Here is a 24,711-nt window from a genome sequence, read left to right on the forward strand (position 1 = left end):
ACTTGTGTGACTCCACCTCAAGCAAGGCCTATTGGAAGAGAGGTGTTAGAAGATAGGCCCAGGGCTCTGTCTTGCTCAATTATTTTTTATCAATGAATAGGAATAAATGCAGAGTAAACACACTTACCAAATTTGAACAGAATACCTGATTCTACTGACACTAGTATGTTCAATCACTGACTTAAAACTTGAAAATATCACAACAAAATCAGGAAACGGATTGAAATTTAATAGGAATAAATGTGGCATCCTAAATTCAAGCTTAAAATCAACCCTATAAATAACAAATGAAAGAAATCTGGCTTAATAATAGTTACCATGAAAAAGCCTATGGGGTTTTCAAATGGCAGGCAACCTCAAGACATGAGGCCCATTTACCTCCAATAAAAGAAGACAGAGGAAGTCGGAGGCTCCCTGCACTAACCAGATCACAGTGAGAGTACAGGGAGTCGCTTTTGGGGGTGACATTTAAGAGGATATCAAGCAGCTGGAGTGAAACCACAGGAGGGTTATTAGGGCAAAGAATGATCTAGAAGCCACATCATGTGAGGAGTAGTTACAGATACATGAATTTTTCCTCCAATAGAAGTACTTAGAATGAGCTATGACAGTCGCCCCAACATATCTGAATGGTTATTGTGTAGAGAGTGATTGATTTCTTCTTTATAAAGTTAGAGGTCAGAACTCAGACCAATGAATGGGAAAAATGGGGAGAAAACTTTGGCGAAATATAGGGGGAAAAATCCAATATTTAGAATCGTTGCAAAATATTTAAACACTTCCTTATAAAGAAGATTTTTTTATAAGCAGGTGTTCAAGCAAGGGTGTTTTCATAGAGGGGATTTCTTCCAACAACATACCAGCTAAAGGATCTTTAAAGTCATTTAGATATTCTAATTTTAGGGTTATAAATTTCAATTACGGATTCTTGTAAGACTAACCAGTTCTATACCTACAAGATAATGGCCCATTAGATAATTCTTGTGTATCAGATGATAAAGAAAAATTATTCTGACACTTGTTTAAATGGTAAGGAAGACTTAAGACTACTGTAATACTGCAGTGGGGGAGAGAGATGTGCTCAACTTCACATACAACAAAGTCAGCTGGGGATGCGGAGCCAACAGAGTGAGGGGATGCATGGACAGAAAATTACTAAGAGGAGACATCAAGGATAGGGAGATTCTTGCTAAATAGGCTTACTATGATTTTTTGCTAAAGGCAATTCAAGAACATCAAGGGTGGGGGATGAAGAACTTCATCAGATACCAAGGGTGGGGATTATCTCTAAACTGATTTAGCAAGATTCTTGCTAAAACTAGACTCAGCAATGACAGACTTGGAAGACCAAGGTCAAGGCCTAGTTGAGGAAAGGTTTCAGAGGAGCCTAATGTTTGATCAAGGAAAGTCTTTGTCACAGACTGAACAGAAACAAGTAATTCTCCTAAGAAGAGAAGTTCAAAACATTATTTCTAAAGCCCATTGAAAGTATATTGAAATTGTTCCTAAAAGGCTCTAAGTAACATGTCAACAAAACCATATGTGCAGTTATAATACAGACACATATATACACACTCATTTGCAATTTCAAAACTTTACTATATAGACCAGCAATGTCCAATAGCACTTGTGATGATGGAAATATTTTATATCTACGCTGCCCAACACAATAACCATGTGGTTTTTAAGCACTTAAAATGTGGCTCATGTGACTACAGAATTAAATTTTTAATTTCAGTTAATTTTAGTTAGTTTGAACTTAAATCACATGTGACTGGTGGTTACTACAGTGGACAGTGAGGAGTAGACTCTTAAGAATATATGAGAGTAGGGGGTCCTGGGTGCCTCAGTCGTTAAGTGTCTGCCTTTGGCTCGGGTCATGATCCCAGAGTCCTGGGATCAAGCCCCACATAGGACTCCCTGCTCAGTGGGAAGCCTGCTTCTCCTTCTCCCGCTCCCCCTGCTTATGTTCCCTCTCTCACTGCTGTCTCTCTCTCTGTGTGTCAAATAAATAAATCTTTAAAAAAAAAAGAAAAGAATATATGAAAGTAGGGGCTCCTGGGCGGCTCAGTTGGTTAGGAGTCCAACTCTTGATTTCGGCTCAGGTCATGATCTCAGGGTCGTGAGATCCAGCCAGGAGTAGGACTTCAGGCTGACGCAGAGTCTGCTTGTCCCTCCCCCTCCCCCTTTGTCCTTCCCCTCCCCTCTCATGCAAATTCTCTCTCTCTCTCTCAAATAAATAAATAAAATGACTTTTTTTTAAAAAAGAATACATGTAGGTATTTAGAGTGCATTTTTGTCCTATTGCAGTTACTCCTAATTAGAAGACCTCCAAATCATTTCAGACATTTAAGTATTTCCTCCACAAGCATGTGCATTTCAACAAATAGACCTGTCAAATATTGACCAACTCATGCTGAATATGGAGTCAATGGGACCATCACAACAGAAGCAAAGTAAGGTGCTGGTAGTAACATCATGGATGCTATAGTCAGGCCCAGCTTCAAACCCCAACTCCCCCACCAATCATGGCCCTCTGGATAAGTACCTTATCTTTCTCAGCCTCAGTTTCCTCATCCATAAAATGAGGACACTAGCATCTACTTCATCAAGGTGCTTTGAAAATTAAATGAGGTAGTACATTTGGTAGCTTGCTTAGAATATAGTTAAGCTCAATAAATTGTAGCTCTACTGTTAATTATAAAATAATAGCAAAAACAACAAAGAAACCCATGGATCCAACAAATTTTGTGAATGTCTATATACAATTTTCCTAGAAACAACTTGACTTAAATTCTACATGAACATTTGGCAAGGTCCAGAGCAAATACCATGTGTAGATTCTTTTGAATATATTCTTTTTAATGGAACAGGAGGGACTGCCATTACTGATGAGCATCTATGTACACATATGGATGTCTTACCAAGCAGAGTGGGCACCATGATAACTGGCCAGCACCGACATCCTTCCAGATCCATGGCCCAGATCTCTTGCCCTTTGACAAAATATATCTGCGGTTTCTTTAGGTCAGAGGTATCAATCGTCATTGTTCCACTAAACTCAAATTGAGTAACACCACAAAAACACTGACTCCTTCCATTTGAATGGTTTGTAGCTATGGGTGGAAGAATGTGACTCAAGGTCTGGTTGATAATACTGTAGTAGAACATCTGAGAGCCAAAGTCTGAAACTTCTGTCCAATACAGGCGACTATAGGGGGAAAAAAAAGACCCTCCAACTTAATAAGTAAAACATCATTGTAAATGTTAGGTTCCAATGAGGATTAATCATTCCTAATGACTGGAGAGACAAATACAGCCTTTGAGAGAACATGTCCAAGTGTCCAATAACCTTCTGAGATGGAGGTGGCCATAAGCAGTCTAGTTTGTAGCAGTTTCCCATGCTTTCTCAATAACTGTGTTTACAACTAAAGCCTTGGACTAAAATGACCTTGAGGTGCTGTATGCAATGAGTCATTAATGGCTGTAAATGTGACATATATTTGCACGCTCTCCATCAACGCCCATCTCCATCCCCCTCCTCTCAAGCTTGTTTCTGTTTCTCAATACTGGTTAACCATCTAGTTTCAAGACTATAACCATGCTTATGGCACAAACAAAATATATCTTTCAGCCTGAGAAACTGCTATTCAGTTGCTGAATGGAGGCCTTAAAACTCATCTTACAAGGACATTAATTAAAGATGGATGAGCCCAGAATAGCTTTCACTGGGCCTGACATGTAGCCTGTCTATCTCCTATTCATCTCTTGCCCCTCTCATCCTTATCATCCGAGGATATTAGGAAATCCACTGGTATAAAAATCTGCTTTGGTTTCCTGTTGGTAATTACCATGACTTTAGGTTAGCCAAGTTGTCAGTATGGATTAAATTTACAAATTTGTGGCTGTGGGCTCATAATTTATGTGTAGAATTACTTACTATGAATTAATGTAGCTAGTCAAGAACACTAAGTATCTTATTTTCCCATTGATGACTTCTAATATTAAACCGGATATTATATTAAATGTCTCTATTTCATCACAACAGAAACAGATACTCATACTTTACATACCTTAAAAGAGGATATACTGAAAAAGAGACTATTGTTGAATTTCTATTGCAAATTTTCAGCTTTCTGGGGTATTTCACCTTGTGTTCAAGATCAACATCAAATATTTGCATTCCATTTTGTGATGCTTTTCGCACAAAGTAAAGATGCCTTGAAATCCAGTCAATTGTAATAATTGTGATATCAAAAACCAGTGTATCTCGGAAAATCTTAACAATAGGTAGAAAACACAGCCAAGGAGACAGTGGTCATTTTTTTTTTTAATTTGAGGACTTTTCTGTAATCTACCGTATTACTTATTTACTGCACTTCTTTGTAATCCAAAATCTCAATAGCTCTGGACTGTGTACCATTGTAACACTGGTCCTCTTCCCACATTGTATTCTTTCTCTTGGTTAATTTCAACTATCATGACTTCAACTATAATTCATAGACCAATGCTACAAGAACAGTAGCAAGATCCCTCACTGAGTTACTGATTCAAACTGACTACTGAACATCTCCATATGAATGACCCCAGAAAACAGAATTCATCACTCCACCCCCAAAACCTTCTTTTCTCCTGCATGGTATATTTTTATGGATTTCCAACACTCACCTGAGGAGCAATCCTGACAAATGTGGTTCATCCTTGACTTCTTCCTATCATGACTGCCCATCGTGAATTAGTCCCATTTTAAATATGTCCCAGATTTGTCCTCTCCTTTCTCATCTCACTGCCTCTCACTTCCTGCCTAACATTTCCTCTGGGGTTCTGTGATAGCCTCCTAATTGTCTAAGACTTAACCTTCTCTAAGTCATAATTCACACCACTTATAGAGAGAGGTCTTTCTATAACATAACTTAATCATGTGAATGACCCACTAAGTTTCCTTAATGGCTTGATGTGGTCTTCAGGATTGGCATTCCACACCTTAGCATGGTGAAGGAGGCCCATTATATTGAGGCTCCTGCCTACTTCTCCAGCTTTACCACCTATCCGTCTCTCATCCTCACCCCCATCTCCATTCCAAGCTCACTCTATTTATAGTCTCCTAAATGTGGTACGGCTCTCGTTTCCCTGTCTTTACTCTTACTACCCCCTCAGCTTTTTCCACTTTCACCTGGCTCATCTTCTTTGAACCTAACATGTCTTTCCATTCTACCACCACCATCACCACTCCAACCTGGATTGATCACCCATTTTCTGTGATACCACCACATCCTGCCCTCAGCATAGCACAATACTGTCTTCTGTCTGTCTGCTCTATTCAGTGAATGCCACCACATTCCTGGCATCATGTTCAGTGCCTCACCTAGATTATCTCATTTAATCTTCACAGGAGTCCTATGACCAGATACCACATAATCAGTAGTTAAATAGCTTTCTGAGGGTCAGATTTAGTAAGTGGTGAAGCCAGAATTAAATTCTAAATTTCAGATCCCAAATCTCACCCCTTAATAGCTACAGGACTGTCTTCCTAGTGTTAGACTAATACCTAACTGGGTTTGTTCAAGGACTGTGATTTTTTTTCTTCTATCCCAGGAACTAACACAGTGCCTTATACCAAATAACTATTTACTAAATTAGTCCTGAATGACATTTGCCCAAAATCTAATCTCTATTCATTTGTGACTAAATAAGCATACAACATCTGTCCTCTTCAACCATTCTTATCTTAATGGCTCAACCACTGACCAATCATTTTAATTACAGGGTAGTGTGATATGCAAATTATCCACATCCTTCCTTCCAGAATATTTACATAGTGAAATACCTCAGAAGTGGACCTGTTGTGCATGTTCAGAAGGCAGAGTGAGTCTCCTTGAGCATAATAGCCCATTCCATCATCAGCCGTATAGCCCACGCTACTGATGTCTCTTTCTGTTGAGAACGTCCAAACAATTTGACTTTGATCCATATCTAATAGAACTATCTTGCTGTCAAAAAGAGTTATGAGGTATGGAAATGGGCTAATTTCTGAAAATAAGAAACAAAACACTTATAATATGTATAAGGGAAAAAAAAAAAAAAAACCAAAACTTTGGTTTGGCAAAATCCCCTGATTCACTAGGCTATTCTGAAATCCATAGGTTTCCTCTGGGTTCATCTACTGTTCCAGTCTCAGTCAACACTATCCAGGCGCCCTATGCTTAGGTTTATTTAAGTGTGTTCAGTGATGATAAAAATTTATTATTTGACTTGAACTTCAGCTCAGAGACAGCTTCATATCCCTGAGAATACCAACAGTCAAGAATGTTTTTTAGGTAACAAATACCTGATGTTTTGGACTTTACTATGTCAGAAAATGGCCCAGGTCCTTTGGATGTGAAGACTCGAACCTAAAGAAAGAAAAGGATACCAAAAAAATTGCATTCAATGGTGTCCTCGATGAAAATAATTACATTCTGAGACTGATAGATTATTGAAGCTTTCATTTCACAATTCTGATATCGATTATGAAGTTTCTTTTTTTCAAGTTTTTATTTAAATTCCAGTGAGTTAACATACAGTGTAATATTAGTTCCAGGAGTAGAATTTAATGATCCATTACTTACATACAACACCCGGTGTTTATCACAAGTGTCCTCCTTTGTACCCATCACGCATGTAGCCCATCCCCACCCACCTCCCCTCCAGCAACTCTCAGTCTGTCCTCTGTAGATAAGAGTCTTTTATGTTTTGCCTCCCTCTTTTTTCCCCCTTCCCATATGTTAATCTGTTTTGTTCTTAAATTCCACATATGAGTGAAATCATACAGTATTTGTCTTTCTCTGACTGAATAGTTTCAAATAGTTACTTCCATCTGAGTATAAAGCAACAAATCACTAAGAGGTAAATATTGCCTCACATTCATGCTTGTGGTTTGTTTTTTATTGTTGTTGTTGTTTTTGTCTAAAAGAGTACAAAATAATGGCACAAATCTCCACTGCAAAAGATTTGAATTTCTAAGAAAGGTTTTTAGCTATTTTCACAATTAAATTATGTAGAACATTCTACAGAAACAAAACTATGCATATTATGGTAAATTTCCACTTACTGTGAAATAAACAAGTAGAAGCTTTAAATAACTAAATTTACTATACTTTTAAAAAAGGAGATTTAGAAAAGGAAAATAATCATTAAAACTTATATTTGAAAAAAAGTTGTGCATCTCAAACCACTTTTACATACATTATCTCTTTTGATCCTCATGACTACTAAGAGCAGAAACTGGACAAAATTACAATTAAAGATAAGTAACTCATCCACAATGACACATGCAAAAACCGGCATAAAAATCATGTCTTCTGAGGGTCGTATACTTTCTTCCCACAGTGCTGCCCTGCATCCTAGTACCAAAGCTTTTTAAAAACAGTTTTTATTACATGTCTTTTATTGTGTAATAAATTATTTCCATTTCCAAACCTTGCATATGTACAACAGCCTATAAAGAAAATTGACATCCGTAATGATGGACCCAAAGGGTAGATCCTCAAGTGCCCTCTCGATCAACAAACCATTAGATTATTTTTATTATACTTCTAGTGTTAAATATATTTTACCATATCATACATACTAATATCTGTATATGGTGTGTGTGTGTGTATCATGGTACATACATATACCAAGATGTCTTCACTTTTGCACAAGACCATGTTAAGTGAAGCTCATGCATATCCATGTATATCACTTTGCATGGTCCTGTGGTGACTAAGATCTGAAACTCCATGTACATATAGACAGATAAAATTAACCAAGATATTTATTTAATCAGAATACACATAATTCTTAACAAATAGGAATGTGTATCATCTTTAACTTATATGTACAACTTTTGTGATTCATATAGGTAAACCTAATATATTAATAAAATATTTATTAAATTAGGATTTTACAAAAAGAAAATAGATCCTTAGGATGCTCAAATCTCTAAAACATTCCCCAAAGCCTTATGTTCCCCAAAAAGAGTTGGAAAATAGTTCTAAATGTGTACAACATTGTCACCAACTTGCTATTTAATGAAGATATGAAAATCATCAAGCCGTCTATCGTAAGTAGAAAGCTATTTCACATTAAAGTTAAAATGCACAAATGGGGTGGCAGTAGCTTTTTATTCTTGACTCCTATTCTCTCTCACTTTCTCCTCTATCGGCTACCAGACAGTAACTTTGAGATGTCAACTACCTAGCCCCTCAGTTTTTACTTCCATTGGTAGCTCCAAGTTGGGGCATCCAGAGGATTCACAATAGTGATGTGATCTGGTGGAAAGGACTCTAGGAGTTGGACTATAGCACACCACTTCCTAGCCATGCAGCATTAGTAACTCACTGATACACCCAGGGACATGGCTTTTTCTTCACAGACCATAAGAGGATCAAATGAGATAAGGAATATAAAAGCATCCTCCGTGGTACATGGCCTATAGTGATCTCAGGAAAAAATAATGGTCTGTTCTGAGTCTGAAAGCCAGGAAGTTGTCAAGATGTCCTTTACCTTAGCTGTCCCCTCTCCCCTCTGTATTCCTTGATACCCACTTGACTTCCATGATCACAGTGGACCTCAAATTATTGACACAGTGGCTGAATTCTTAACCTAGTCCTTTAATCAACCTTCTGTTTGCACCGTTGAGACCCTCGTCTGTTTTCACTCTTACCTGGAAGGCGACAGTGTACCCAGGACTCATGTGTTCAAGCTGAAAAGACATCTCCGAGGGAGCTGCATTGATAGTGATCCAGTCTTTGAAAGTTTCATTTGTGTCTGTCTGGTTGGATATTTGGTAGAAAATTTCAAATCTTGTAAACACACCATTTTCATGCTTAGGCTTATTCCATCGAAATTCCACCACAACTTCATTCTGGTTACGGTATCTTCCACTTGGTAATACAAATATCCTGGGGTTCTGTGGTGCCGACGGAACTGCAAAGCAGAGACACAGATAGGGTAGACAAGAATAAAAGGTTGACTTTTTACCATTCATGGTGAGGGTGTGGAGAAACTTAGTAATAAGTACTTCTCATTCCAGACCACTGAAGTGTATCTATCTTGTTCTTAAAGATCTTCAGAAGAGAATATTCCACAGATTTCTTCAGGAACCTATCCTGATATTTCAGCAAATCTTTCTTATCTTCAACCCAAATACTTCTTGCCAGGACTTAGGTCCATCTTTCTCATCTGCACCCTGTATAGATGGAGGGTGGCTGGCTCTCCTTATAAAATACAATATTTACTCTCATCCTGACACAGTGATTCAGCTGGTGGTGGAAATGGCTGTCACAGGAAGCAAGGCAGGAACTCGGTCCAGCCTTCAGCCAGTTCAGGATGTAACATGAAGCATATCACGGATCTAGGCACTCTCACCTTGAACCCTCCCCGGCAGGGAGTACCCCCCAAGAGTATGGTTTGTGGTTACCATTAATCCTAGAGTCAAACCAAGAATTTAGTCTCTCCCAGTCCTTCAACGAATTTCTCTTCCTCTTAATCAAGAGAAATTCCTCTGCCTGATGTCTATGTCATTTCATCCAAGATGCCTGTCTTCTTTCTTCAGACTCCTCTACGAGGTCCCTCCCCCGCTCCACTCTCCACTCTAATTGCATCGCTGCTCGATGTTCGACACTCACATCATAATACAATCTCCAGGCCTGCTTACGCTGTGCTCACATGGGATACCTTTTCTTGCATCATTCCTCAGAGCCCAGCTAGAATTCCCCCTCCCCAAAGGCCTTCAGTGGCCCTACCAATCCATGAGCACTGCGCTTTCCTAAGAGTGCGGGGGCTGCTTGGTATAGATGAAGCTTTCCATCTTGTCTATTCGCTCTATGTCGTTGCAGCTCAGTTCCCACAGCCTCATTTCTACTACCATTGGAAGCATGTGTTTATCTCTACTGTTTTATGAGCTCCATGAGAGAAAGCACATGTTCTTATTCTTTGTTAAATCCCCTCAAATCTAGTATAGGACTGGCACACAGGAAGTGCTTAATAAAGATTTGTCAATCAGAATAATTTCCCGACTATACTGTAAATTTCCTGAAGGCAAAGGCTAGATCTTTTCTTTTCTTTTTATTTTATTGCCCCCAACATCCAGCAGAGTGCTGATGACTTTAGCCCCCGGTGCTTCCCCTGACAGATGCAGACAAAGCCATTTCCACAGAAGAGTCCGACCACAGCTGACATCCCAAGACAATCTTGAAGAGAGCATACCTGGATCCAAATGCTAACTGCTCCAGAACCTGCCCAGGCTCCACTATGTTCCTGTTATGAGACTCATGGATAAATATCATTGAAAGAATCTTAGCAGTTAAAAAACCACAGTGGTGAATGGATGTCTATGCTTACTGAGCTCTTACCACCTGCCAGGTCCTGTGCTAATAAGTTGATATTAAATAAATCAATATGATACTATCCTTAACCACCATTTGCAGAAATGACTGAATGGAGATTTGATCAAACTACAGTGAAAAGTCTGGATTAAGTCCCAGCCCTGCCACTTAACTAGCTATGTGACATTGGGCAGCCACTGGGCTTCTGCTTTCTCATTTGCATAGTTGAGATAGTAACACCTGTCCTACCTTCCTCAGAGCAGGGTGAGGGTCAAATGAAAGGATGAAATGATGTTTCTGACACAGGATAAGTATGCAATAAATGTTTAATAAAGGAGTGATACATATAAATGTGCTTTGCACATTTTATAGCGATATGCATGTAAAAATATGACTAGTATCCTTTTTAAAATATATACCAAAGAGAAACGTTAAATTTAGACATCAGTTATTCACCTACGGAAGATTCTGAGCTACCATCATGGGAACATCTACCGACATGCCCGCCTTCCATGAAATTGTCTCTGCTGTTATATTCCCATTTTCCTTATCAAGGGTTTCACAAATTTCCTGAAACAGGTTTCTGCATCAGATATATTATGATAATCAAGTGAAACAGTCTCTAAGAAATCCTTGAAATATGCTTTTGGAATAAATTATGCAGATTTATTTTAATGGTGCTATTCTAATCTCTGAAAAGTCATTGAAAGGGTCTTGAATCTAAACACATCTACAAAACTGACAGTTATTTTTAAAAATTATTAGCTATTTATTCTAGATCATGGAAAGTGAGGTTCTACCTTTTGTAAAAGAGATTCTGACCCATGTACCTGTTTCAGGTGCTCGAAGTGACAGAGATGTTTTGGGGCCTTTTCCCCAGTACGTATAAGGAGTGACAGAGAGATTAAAGAAGGCATAAGGCTCCAGCCCTTCCACAGTAAATATCGGTAAAAGCTGTTGTTCACTAGCCAGGAACTAAAACATAAGAACAAAACATTATTTTCTTAGTGAGGGAATCATAAAATCCTTTACTCCTAATTAACTAAAATCCCAAACTCCGGTTCACATGTAAAGTCAAAATGTGCAATTTTGGAAACGCTAATGTGGGTAAGGTCCATGTGGCTCCACATAAACCAGTTAAAATGTATCTAACAAACCAGTTGTTACCACTAGCCACAAAATGGTCAGAGACTGGCTATAAACAAGGGTTCTCAGGAAAAATCTTAATAACCAAATGCTACGGGAACAACAAAGGAAATCGACGGGCTTGGCTAAATGAAGGAAGCACAGATCAGTGCAGGCAGGGCTGACGCAGATGGTACAGACTGCTTGAAAAATGGAAGCTACTAGAACCAACACTATACCTGAGAATGAGAACTGAATTCCACACTGTAGAAAATTACGCCCCAATCCACTGCAGGGGGAGCATTCCACAGGATTTGAAAACTTGAAGCATTCCCTTCGATTCTAAATGAAGACTCTTGAACAGAATCTGGGATGACCTTGGGGGTAATGGAAAAGTTGCCTGTGGGATGAAAAGAAAGAATAGAGGGGGAAAGAATTTAAGATTCTCAATCATCATAGAAAACATGGAAAATTAATAGAAATCACTAATAATTGGTACCAAAACAAAGTTTACCTTTCCTTGAATATATCCTGAAATTTTTCTTTTTCTGACTGTCACATGCTGCAAATTTGGGTTAAGAGTGAACTGACTGCAAGCAAACCAATGGAAACTACTAAAGCCTTTTTCTTTTAAAAACATAATTATTAAGAAAAAATCCCACCCAAACATTTATTTAACAAAAAGTTTGGAGGAGAGAGGGTAAGCAGGAATAAAATCTTGTACCTGGCAGAGGCTTGAGGGACGTCTGAATAATCGTGAACTGATCAAATTTGGCTGGTTCCAAAACAGAGACACTGGCTCTCTGACTTATTTCCTGAGCTGTGATAATCCTGAAGCCATTGATCCAGAAGAGTCGACCACTATAGTACATCAGCGTATTCTGGGAAATTTCTGAAGTACTCCAGGCTGCAAATTCTGTGATGTTGGTCTCCCCAGAGCTGCGAAGACATGGCACCAATTACCATGTGTACCTAAAGTGGGGGGGGGAGGGCTGGTACACGCCAGTACTGGCGAGATTATGTGTTTGTGAGAGTGTGTGTTTGTGTATACAAGAACAAAAATCACTATCAATAATAACAGTAGAACATTATCAATAATCACTGTTATTTTTAGTTCCATAGAAAGTTGATTTTTTACATTTTTGTTCAAGTATACCTAAAGCAAATTTTCTAGGACTTTTCTTCTTTTTTTTTTTTTTTTAAAGATTTTATTTATTTATTTGACAGGGAGAGACACAGCGAGAGAGGGAACACAAGCAGGGGGAGTGGGAGAGGGAGAAGCAGGCTTCCCGCGGAGCAGGGAGCCTGATGCGGGGCTTGATTGCAGGACCCTGGGATCATGACCTGAGCTGAAGGCAGACGCTTAACGACTGAGCCACCCAGGCGCCCCTAGGACTTTTCTTCTTAATGTGATATTGCAATGGCAAGAGGATACACAGATTTTAACAAATACTTTTGGTTCTTGGAAGTACCCTGAATATTGACTGCTTTCTCCTCACTGAGCCGTGCCTCCCTCCTATACTTGGTTAGTCACCTTCCTTATTTGCCATTCATCATTCTAGCCTGTTTGGTCCTTTACTTTATACTACTCACAACTGTTGCTTCAGTGATACTTATTAAGCTCTTCAGCTTATTCAAAATGCTTCTTTTCAGACTGGGGGATTCAAGTTAACAGACTATTACTTAAATTGATTTTACAGTTTTTTCTCGATGACAGAATTTTACAATGATTTTTATTTAAAAATCTGCTTAGTGGTTTCTCAGATTACTCCAGTTGCCTAGTACTCAATAAATAGAAACGATCTCAATGATGTTCAGCCTTTTGAAGCAGTGGTTTGACTTTTTTTTTGATGATTTCTCTGAAGCTTTTTAGAGTGTTGACATGTCCCTCTTTAGAAAAGTATGAAGTATGGCATTTAAAATGAAAATACATAAAAATTTTGATTTGTAGGGACGCCTGGGTGGCTCAGTCGTTAAGCGTCTGCCTTCGGCTCAGGTCATGATCCCAGGGTCCTGGGATCGAGCCCCGCATCGGGCTGCCTGCTCAGCCAGGAGCCTGCTTCTCCCTCTCCCACTCCCCCTGCTTGTGATCCCTCTCTCACTGTGTCTCTCTCTGTCAAATAAATAAAATCTAAAAAAAAAAAAAAAAAAAAAATTTTGATTTGTAAATTTCACAATACCTCCTTAACAAAACTGAAACTACCTAAGAGGACCATAACTGGGAATTGGGAACCTTATAAAGAAGTATATTCACGAAGACTATTTCCATCATCCTTTTTCTAGTAAAATACTCTATTCATACCAACACAGTTCTGAAGACAGTATCTGATTCGCCTTTCGGACTTTCACCTACTTGTCTAATTTTACACCTTGTTATTTCTATTTCTCATCAGAACTTTCCAGTAACCTTGTGAAATACATAAAACCAAATTCCAAATGGAAGGAACCTCACCAAGCAGGATGCCCTTGGTCTGAAGAGGCTAGCCTCTTCTGGACCACCCACAGAGCTCCCGCAGCCTGTATCCTGTGAACATGTTTGTGTTAGTTTTGCTCACCAGGTTGTTCATTTCAACATTCCCCAAATAGTCTCCAGGGCAGAGGATTTCCCCGTGGGGTGAGACTGGATATCCCTTAGTTGCTACTGGCTTGGATTGCCCCTCATTTCCAGCTGAAGACTCCTCCCCTGTAAAAATCTCCTGAGCTAACCAGAAAATTCTTGACCTCCAATGTTCACAGCACAACTTCTGCAAAACCTCTTCACTTTCAGGAGGTCAGTATGGGGCTTCCTTCCATGTGGAATTTTAAACCCTTCAGCCCTCAGCAATAGGTGAGACTGGATTTAAGTCAAAGCTCACCAAAAAAGTCATAAAAAGACAAACTCTTCCATGATGCTATGAAGTTGTGTATAGAGGTCAGCTGAGGTTACTAGGCTGAGGGTTCACTCATTTACTCATTCATTCAACAAATGTTCTGTGCCTACTTCTGTGTTAGCCACCAGGAATGCAATGGTAAATAAGACAAATACAATCCCTGCCCTCATAGAATACACAGGCTAGCAGAAAAGGCAGTCTGGTAGAAGATGAGCAAACAATGACACCGCTGAACATCACTGTAAGAAGAAAGGTAGAGTGGATTCCTTAACAAGGAGACCTACTGGAGTCTGGTCAGAAAAAGTGCTTCTTAAAGAACAGTGTTTAAACTGAGCCATGCAGATGGAATACCAGTTAACCAAAGGAACTGAGTCTGTGTCTTAAAATGTATTTGTCGAAACTGATACACTGGAATACTGAAGATCTGAGCATCTCGTATTATGTATATTACACCTAATTTTATTTTATTTTTTTGAAGATTTTATTTATTTATTTGTTAGAGAGAGAGAGAGAGAGAGGCAGGCAAAGAGAGAAGCAGACTCCCCGCTGAGCAAGGAGCCTGATGTGGGGCTGGAGCCCAGGACCCTGGGATCATGACCTGAACCGAAGGCAGACGCTTAACAACTGAGCCACCCAGGCATCCCTACACCTAATTTTAAAAAGCAAAAATGTGTAAAAAAAAAAAAAAAAAGTATAGGAAAAATACTAGGAAAAAAAACCACGAACAACCCCAACAGCACTATTACGGAAGACATGGTGATGCCGAGAGAACTGGGGGCTTAGTTTGAGGACACAGACTGAGAGAATAATTCATGTGCTTCTTTCCACTCCAGTTTTCACGTGTGCCAGACAGGATGATTTCTGCCTAACTCCATCATGTACACTCTGCTTTGCTAAGAGGAAAAAACACATCTATCCATTTCCTGAGCTCTCGAGAAGCATTCTTCTCAGTGTCTTCACCGTACTCTTTCTACCCATCACGGGATTCACCATATTCCACTGTAAGTAGTTGTTTACAAACCTATCTTACCCCACAAGCACAATGCCTGCAGAAACAGTGGGTAATTGGTAAATGTTTATTGGAAGAATAAATGAATTTCCATGCATTATCACATAACTGAGGGGGTAAGTCGTTCACATTCTTTTTTTTTTTTAAAGGTTTTCTTTTTTTTTTTTTTTTAGAGATTTTATTTATTTATTTGACAGAGACAGAGACAGTGAGAGCAGGAACACAAGCAGGGGGAGTGGGAGAGGGAGAAGCAGGCTTCCCGCTGAGCAGGGAGCCCGATGCAGGACTCGATCCCAGGACCCTGGGATCATGACCTGAGCCGAAGGCAGTCGCTTAACCAACTGAGCCACCCAGGCGCCCAGTCGTTCTCATTCTTAACCAATTGTTTTCAAGGGCGATTACTCACCTCTGCCCCCGAAGAACAGCTGCATACAGGTGGATACATTGACTGTCTTGAACCAACCAATACAGGAGCCCATCGCTAAGGTCTAAAGTTAAAGCAATTACCTAAATAGAAAATAAGGTAAGAAAATGAATCAAATACATGTCTGGAGGATACCTTTGTGAATAAGTCACACTTAGGCCATAGAGTTCTCTTTAACATCCTCTTTGGAATAATAAACTCAGTGATTTTTACCTTTCACTGAATATCAAAATTACATGAGTGTGCCTGTTGCTATGCAATTTGGATATAGACGCTGGTTTCCTAAAAATCCTCAAGAGGCAGGGATTCTTGGACCCGCAGCATCAGCATCACCTGGAAACTTAACACAAATTCTCAGCCACATTTCAGGTCCTACTGAATCAGGAACTTTGAGCCACTATGTCAAGCCTTGCCTAAAGCCTAAAGCTATCCCTAAAGCTAAAGCTAGGGATATCCTAAAGCTAGCCATAACTTTGGACTCTGGCCGCATCAGTCAATGAATTTCATTGTTGTTTAAATCTGTTGTTCTCAAACATGGATGCACATTAGAATCACCTGTTGAGTTCTTTAAACCACCCCCCTCAATTCCCACAGTGCCTCCTATTAAATTATAATCTCTGGAGATGGAACCCAGTTTCCAGTGTGTTTTCAAATTCTGCAGATAATTTTATTATGTCATCAAGCTTGAGAACCAATGTCTTAAGCCATTTTAAATTATATTTTCCGTTAATTACAACCAAAATGTCCTGACACATTTAAAAAATATAATACACACAGGGTTTTTATGTGTTATAATTAAATAGAGTCATGTATATATAAAGTTCTATTTCCAACTAACATCTGAAAACCACTCCTTACTAATCTTCCCTCGTCTTCTTGTCACGGTGCCTGTCTTAATTTTATGTTCAGTTGTCTAGGTGAGGCCTGAGGAAAGTCTGCTTCTCCTATGACATAGACTACATGGATAGAAGTTACAACCCAAAGGAACACTTTTGCTTTCTTTGGCGTTAGAGGTAATTTTCAAATAAGCTGAGATTGCCAGGTGCCTGACCTCAGTGATGGACTGTTTCTAGAGCAGACCTAGAGGCTAAGAGGGATCAAGGATTAAAGTTGATGACTACATCTTTAACAAGACACTGCAGCAGAAAAACAAAAATGATGAGCCAGTGAGAAGCGTAAAAAAGAATACAGCAAGCTAGCCAAGAACTAAAAATTCTTGCTGACAGGTGCCCCAAGGCCTGCTACAAAGGCACGTCACTGTAAGAAGCTCTGGCTATCATACACATCACAGCCTGCTGTCTTCAAGGAAACTCAACCTACTCCTTTCCCACAAAATAAAAATAAATAAATAAACACACACTATTCTAGCGATCCCCAGCCCTTGGGCAGTGGTATCATGGCCTTGCCTCAGGCTAAAAGAAATGTACTGACTATTGTTTCCATTAAAGTGAAATCGGGTTAATCTTGTTTGATTATTTATAATGAGATGCACTCGAGTTTTCCAAATTATGAAGTCTCTTTTATCTCTTAGAAAAGAATCTTTTACAACTCCCTGCTCTGGAATACAACAAACTATTTGAGCTGTAAGTAAAATTCAGGTGTTGGTTACTGCATTCCTTTGCATCAGTCATTTGGGCCCACATTTAAACAGAACCAGAGGATGTTCCATAAGTCTTTGGTAACCATTGTTATGTCTAATAATGCCCATGCCTTGGAAATAATGCCTTTGATCGAAACTAAAAGCTTGAGGTTTAATCCTGTGGTAAAATGTACCATGTACTAGGAGCCCACCCAATCCATCAGATGTGGCAAAGGGTATCTGTTCACTTTAGATGAATATCTCACAGCATTCTCCCTTTTTTTTTTTTTAAAGATTTTATTTATTTATTTGAGAGAGAGAGAGAATGAGAGACAGAGAGCACGAGAGGGAAGAGGGCAGAGGGGGAAGCAGACCCCCGCTGAGCAGGGAGCCCGATGTGGGACTCGATCCCGGGACTCCAGGATCATGACCTGAGCCGAAGGCAGTCGCTTAACCAACTGAGCCACTCAGGCGCCCAGCATTCTCCCTTTGAATCACATAAAAATCGGGTCTTTCTCTAAGGAATTGGCTGACTACTTTATTATATCTGTTGATTGCAAAGTATCTCATGACTCCATGATAAATCCATGAGGAACATATGAAGGAATGACAGTGAAATGGAGAGTTTTGCGCAGTGCAAAATGCGTTACCTTCAAAACACCCACTAGCTTTAATGGAAGCGGATGGGTAAGACATCAAACCATGGACCCAGAACTCAGATTTGTACAAGCAGCAACACTCGCCAGCCCGTGAGAGGATTTGGTGTGGGGATTTAAAGAATGGCGTGTTTCCCCAAACATGCTGAGTAATCTAATTTTTCACTCATTTTCAGGCAAGTCCCCAGGGCCGCTACAGAATTTTCCTGAGTAAATATGTCTCAAATGACCAGATTGGAGCAGTGAGGGAGATTACTGACAAAGCCCCAGAAATAGATAGAACGTTACTCCTGAGATGATATTATCTTTAATCTGCTTTTACAAAAATAAAAGTGCTTTGCCCTAACACTTACTACTGAGACATAAAAAATATACTCTCCTGTATTCAGACTCAAGTGGCTCTAAAGTAGAATTAAGGGATGTTTTCATGATTTGACAGGAATGATTAATCTCTGGATATGTGTATAAGTCTTTATTCCTTTTAAATATCTGTGCTCTGATCTGTATATGCAAATAAGGTCTTTATACCCTAGGAATTACAGCCCACATATCCTGAAATTGGAGATCATGTGACTCACAATTTGTTTACACATGATCGGGTATATCTATATTATGTGTATTTTACCTTTATGGGCAGATAAAAAAAAAATGATTAAAAAAATAAAAATTTTAAGGCATATCTTAGGTTGAAATAGTATGAATGTTTTATTTCTTTTTCACGATTTTCTGTGATTTCTAAATTCCTACAGCAAACATATATTACCATTATGATCAGGAAACACAAAATTCAGATATTTTGATGAATAACTTACAGGGTCTCAAGAATATAGGTATTGTTTCTAGAAGTTGAGGATCAAGAAAAATATGTATTGCTTCTAGAATTTGAGGATCAAGGAAATGGAAGTAATGTGTTTAGATATATTCCTGTATTAGGTGTGTTTTTCAGATTTAGTTACGGTGATAAGAACTTAACTATTGAGTGGTTACCGTGTGCCTGGAACTATTCTCCGTACCTCCCATTAATTATCTCATTTAATCTTTGCAACAGCCCTAAGAGGTAGGCCAATTGCTAATATTCCCATTTCTCAGATAAGGAAACAAAGAGAAGTCAAATACTTTGCCTAGGAGTCACACAGTTTTTAGACCAGTCAGTACCCAAAATTGATCAAATATAATAAAACATCTAAGCAATCTGTATCCAAAATTGATGGAAAATAATAAAGCATCTAATTATTACCCAACAAGAAGCTGTAAAATATTCAATACAATTCCTAAGGACTCTAAAAACAGTCAGAAATTAAAATGCTTTTAGGTGCGGGTCCATTCAAGATAAAGCAAATTACAAAATTCTCCATATTGTATTTAAACTTATTTAATCCATTATGACAATCAAATGAGACTTAGAGAAATTTTGGTTATACCGACATCCTGACAGATTTCCTTTCAGATTCTACCAGAAACAGCATTGTCATAACTATACAGTAGCACTACTTAATATTCGTAAATGATCAGATCTTATATTTAATTCATCACCTTTTTCCCAGAAATCCAAGGCTGTGCCTGTAGTACCAGGAAACTTTCTCCATTTAGCCTGGTACTTTCCACTGAGTAGAGTGTGGTCCAATAGAGATAACCTCCAACTGAATCCACCACCATGTCATTCACCAACAACTTCACATGAGTCACAATGTCTGTGTGCCCTGTCAACAGAGACTGCCTTTGTATCTATAAAACATAATTATATGGTCGGTTAATAATTTTCACATGACATGGTTATTTCTGAGTAGTTTTTTGCAATCATTAGTAAATTGCTGCATTCATCCAAGCACGAATATTTATTAGCACTATGTGCTGGGTAGTGTGCAAACCCTTGGGAGCAGAATAGTCATGGGGAACACCCTCATGGAGCTCATCTCTTTTCATGACTCTAGAAAAAAGGGAGGCGAATTGATTTTGAGTTAAAATACTTACTTTGCCTAATCATACAACCAGACAATTGAAACACTGCTAGATAAGAATGCATTGGATTGGACTCTTGAGGATCAGATGTACACATCCTGATAAGTGATGACCTCTCTCCTTGCTCATCTCTATCAGTATATTTCTCTGATATTAATTCTGCCATTACTGCATACCTATTATGTATCAGGTAGTGTATGTTTTTATCTTTAAAATATTAGCTTTTGTAACCCTAACATTATAAAGGATTTCTATCACAGGTTAACTGGGTTCAAAGAAGCTAAGTAATTTTTCCTGGAGTTAAGCAGTTTTGTTAGAGATAGAGCAAATACTTGAAAGCAGTTTTTACATCTACTCTTCCACTTCCTCCTTCAAAACTATTTTTAAACTAATCCATTTCAGGGAGTATTTTCAGATTTACCCCACTCAACTCCATTCCACCGGATAACATTGGCACTTAAGAATTCAGGCTACACCACCTTGCTTTGTCTCTAAACACATTGCTTTGTATGCTTCTTCTATTATTGTATATAGGTATTTCATCTCATCAAAAGAACAAGGACAAGTAGCAGTGGTTTACACAACACTGAACATATTAAAAAACTGTACTTTATACAATAAAAGGGTGAATTTTGTCGTATGTGAATTGTATCTCATAAAGTTGAATTTTTTAAAACAGATACATGTCTACTATTTACTTCATATTCCCTACTATGCCTATCCTCATGGCTCTCAACACATTGGTAATAGATAAATGATTGTTGAATGAATAAATGGACAATTAGTGCCCTCCTGATTAGAAAATGGTTCCAGTACCATATTTCTGGATCTGTCAGACCAGTATTCTCATCATTAACCATCCTTCTCTTCGAAGGGTACCACTACACAGATGTGCAGGATGTCTTCATTTTGTGTCCAGCTACACTTGCCCCCCACTCTGCCTGACTCTGTGTGCCCGGCGCCTGGTGCTACAGGCTGCATCAGCCAGACTCATTCTCTGGCTTCCAGTGATATTCAGCCAATGGAAGCACTGGCAGAAGATCAGAGGGCAGAAAGAAAGAAGGATTGGGGTCCTTATAGCCCCAGGTCGCTCCTTGGAAGACCGTACCTTCTGACAGTGGCTGGGTTTCATGTCAGCAGCTTCTTTTTTTTTTTTTTTTTTTTAGATTTTATTTTATTTATTTATTTGAGAGAGAGAGAGAACATGAGAGGGGAGAGGGTCAGAGGGAGAAGCAGACTCCCCTCTGAGCAGGGAGCCCGACGTGGGACTCGATCCCCGGACTCCAGGATTATGACCTGAGCCGAAGGCAGTCGCTCAACCAGCTGAGCCACCCAGGCGCCCCTTTGTCAGCAGCTTCTATAGCTATAGCCCTCCCCAGATTCTTCCCCTACAGTCCCTTGCCCTCATATGCCTGAAGGTAGTTATATCTTCCCACACTTACTAGCCCCGGCCATGCTTTACCATCCTTTGCTCATTTTCCTTAGCCCTCTCCACACCTTTGAAAATAGTCCCTTCATTGGGTTTCCTTTAATCATGCCTTTGGAGTGTGTCATCTTCCTCCAGGACACTGACCCTCAGATGAACATTTTCATATATTTAAGATATTATTGAAAATCTAGAACTAGTGTACCAAACAGCAACATAAAGCTTCCTTTACATATAAATCCCTTTTAATTAAAAAGTGAGTAGGTTTGGGTGCCTGGGTGGCTCATATGGTTAAGCATCTGCCTTCGGCTCAGGTCATGATCCCAGACTCCTGGGATCGAGTCCCGCATCGGGCTCCCTGCTCAGCAGGGAGCCTGCTTCTCCCTCTGCCTCTCTCTCTCTCTCTCTCATGAATAAATAAATAAAAATCTTTAAAAAAAAGTGAGTAGGTTTGAGGACAAATATTAAATAACAGCATAGGTGGTATACAAGTATGAAAAAAAAGTCATGAAAATGACATGTAAGTCACTGGAGGGTGGGTATTGTGCTAGAGCATCCAGAATGCTGAGATTTAACTTACCACATATGTCTTTCCAGCCCAATAGAGAAATTGACCCAGCCAATCAAAAGCTAGAGCGCCTGCTCCTGCAATGTTGGATATGTGATAATTTTCTGAGATATCCGTCCCATTCAGCAGCCACACGTAAACATCACCTTTCATATCGCTGTAGTAGAGGCTGTTGTTATACCAATCCATGTCTCAAAACAAAGTGAATTGGTAGCAGTTATTTCTCATGCATGCCAGCGTAAACGTGGTGAGTCAACAAATCACACATGCACCTCCATATACTTTCAGAGTGCATACTAACATGATATTCATTAGAACTTCAGGGATCTGTCAAGAATGTTTCAATAATGTTCTCTCAACATCTCAACCCCTGGGACTAGGGAGAGGGATTAATATTCACTGAGACCCTCCCTTTTGCCAAACATTGTCCCGGGTACTTAACAGATATCACTTAAATCTGATAACAAAGGTTTAAAAAGGGATTATCCCCATTTTTGACTTGGTGAACCTGAGACTCAGTGAGATTATCTATTCTGCCCAAGGCCTCACAGATGAAAACAGTAGGAGCCCAGACTGAAGACAACTCCAAAGCATAATTCTTTCTACTATGACCACACTACCTCCTAAGTCCAAGTCCTACGTTGGTCAGAAATGCCTCTGTACTTTCAGTGGCCCAGCGAATATAACAACTAATTCACATAACTATAGGAGATGTCATCTGCACGTAGGCTCCCTGGTGCACCACCTCACAATGAAGACTTTCCTTCATCCTAAGGTCTTCTAGGCAAAATTACCCACTTATTACTTAATAATGCTCTTTGTCAAGAAATTATTTCTTCCACTTTACTTAGAACTCCGTGCAACCATTCCTTGCGTCAGTCTTACAGCAAACGTAGTTAGTTACTGAAGTATAGCTATGTTAGGTTCGGAACCAGGTAGGCTGTTATCTCGAGATAACATTGAGAGGTTCAAATATAGGAGAACTATATCAAAGCCTTACTGAAATGGGCATAAATCAATAAATAGCCTCACATTTTGTGAACTAATAAATAACACCCATACTGGAGAACTGACATTTTCTTAATGGCATCACTGGCATCGTAGTTCAGTCCCTGTTTTTTCCCTTTCATTATTGACCTAATACCAAAACGTTCAATTCTTTGGATGTATTGAGGAGCTTAGGAATTCTTACATGTAGAAACCTGACACCCAAGTGAACAAGGATTTGGTGTTTACCTGACACATTTCCTATATCAGAGGATAAGAATGTTCCTGGGCCAAAGCTATTCAGTGGCTTACTCCAAAGACCATCTTCTTTCACAGCCATGATAAATGGTGGTTCTGAAGCTGTTTGGTGAAAAGAAATTAAAAGAAATATCACAGAAAACACACGTTTTAAGGTACACATCTTATACCCTAAGATTTCCTTTATAAAGTAAAAGACTATCGATATTTAAAAAATACCATGGAAGGATATGAGTGATTACATCTGCTTAACAGAATTATCTATCATGTTAAACGTATTTCCTGATTCTTACATAAGTAATTGAAGTTGAATGTGAAGAGAAATGTGTGGTGATGCTGCCTCTTAGCAATGTCATGGTCATGGCACGATCTCCCCTCCCCATTGGCTATTGGTTGCCACGATTTCATGCCGAGCACCCAGAAGTCATCGTGGTAACAAGAGCAGTATAAATGGTATAATTCTCTTTCCATGTTCTTTCAGCCAAGAGGGTGGAGTTCAGCATAATTCACAGACCCTCAACTTCTCTCACCATGACCTTCAGAGTTCAAGGGCTATTATTGCTTCATAAACCACGAGAAAGAAGAAAGCCATAAAGAAGAGGAAAATTATATCGTTTCCTCAAAAATATCTTGAAAAGGTTAAGATAACAATTTAGAAACGTAAGTTAAATATCACACAATGCTCTATTTGCTTTCTTCATCCAGATAATAAACACGTACTCCAAGAAATCCATGCATCCTCATTCCAGTTTCTTTACCACATTGGAGTTGAGGACCTCTTAAGGACACAGGGAATAAACCTATGTTGTCAGAATTACTCCCTAAATCAAGAACATGTTCTCACCTGGCACCAGGGTAGTACCCACCGAAGGCTCTGACCAAGGGCCTGGCCCCTTGGGAGAACTGGCTCTCACAGAAACCTTGTATTTCGTAGCACTCTGCAGCTCAGACACATGAAGCACGGTCCCACTGATGTTCGAGAAAACGTGAGTGATTTCAGGAAAGTCTTGGGTTGATACTTTCACCTCATAAATCCAGTTCTGCCAGGCAGAAGGGCCTAATCAGAAAAGTTAAACCATATTACTCACCAGGATGAGACAGGCAAGGGCAAACAAAAGGTTGTCAGTGAATTCATCTACAGCTTCATCTTGAGTAGAAGGGTAATTGGGCAGTAAAACATGCTACCCCTCACTAGTCATCAGGGTTGGTCTGACGATACGACTAGGACACCGTCCATTCCAGCCATGCCATAGTTTGTGCTCCATCAAAGGAGACATCATTTCCAACAAATCAGAGTCAAAGCTACACGTGGGCTGCATAAAATTATCAGAGGCGTGTCAAATAACACCCCAGGTGTAACCAGCCTCCTAATAAACAAATGTTTAATGATGAATCTTTAATATAACTCTCAGTGTTTGTACAGTATCTTCCTTCTAGAAGCCCAAACTATACAAAACCAAACAACAACAACAAAAACTGCCTCTAGAGCAGTGGAAATATA

At 39.3% G+C, this 24,711-nt stretch overlaps 1 protein-coding gene across 2 annotated transcripts in view; it reads right to left on the reverse strand.

The window, feature by feature from the left end:
* Window positions 1-24,711, reverse strand: part of ROS1 (ROS proto-oncogene 1, receptor tyrosine kinase) — a 103,606-nt gene that overhangs the window by 45,915 nt on the left and 32,980 nt on the right. For both annotated transcript variants that reach the window (XM_064598033.1, XM_064598032.1), the window contains exons 14-26: window positions 24,055-24,267; window positions 23,202-23,312; window positions 21,978-22,156; window positions 19,546-19,737; window positions 15,760-15,860; window positions 12,199-12,413; window positions 11,714-11,874; window positions 11,180-11,324; window positions 8,687-8,949; window positions 6,329-6,392; window positions 5,828-6,030; window positions 4,074-4,279; window positions 2,925-3,211 (exon numbers count right to left, since the gene is read on the reverse strand). In XM_064598033.1, the coding sequence (XP_064454103.1) occupies window positions 2,925-3,211; window positions 4,074-4,279; window positions 5,828-6,030; window positions 6,329-6,392; window positions 8,687-8,949; window positions 11,180-11,324; window positions 11,714-11,874; window positions 12,199-12,413; window positions 15,760-15,860; window positions 19,546-19,737; window positions 21,978-22,156; window positions 23,202-23,312; window positions 24,055-24,267 (2,340 nt within the window). The remainder of the gene's footprint in view (window positions 1-2,924; window positions 3,212-4,073; window positions 4,280-5,827; window positions 6,031-6,328; window positions 6,393-8,686; window positions 8,950-11,179; window positions 11,325-11,713; window positions 11,875-12,198; window positions 12,414-15,759; window positions 15,861-19,545; window positions 19,738-21,977; window positions 22,157-23,201; window positions 23,313-24,054; window positions 24,268-24,711) is intronic.

This window comes from Mirounga angustirostris, unplaced genomic scaffold (assembly GCF_029215605.1).
Source record: "Mirounga angustirostris isolate CCGP_5_RB_7025 unplaced genomic scaffold, mMirAng1.0.hap1 SCAF_8, whole genome shotgun sequence".
NCBI lineage: Eukaryota > Metazoa > Chordata > Mammalia > Carnivora > Phocidae > Mirounga > Mirounga angustirostris.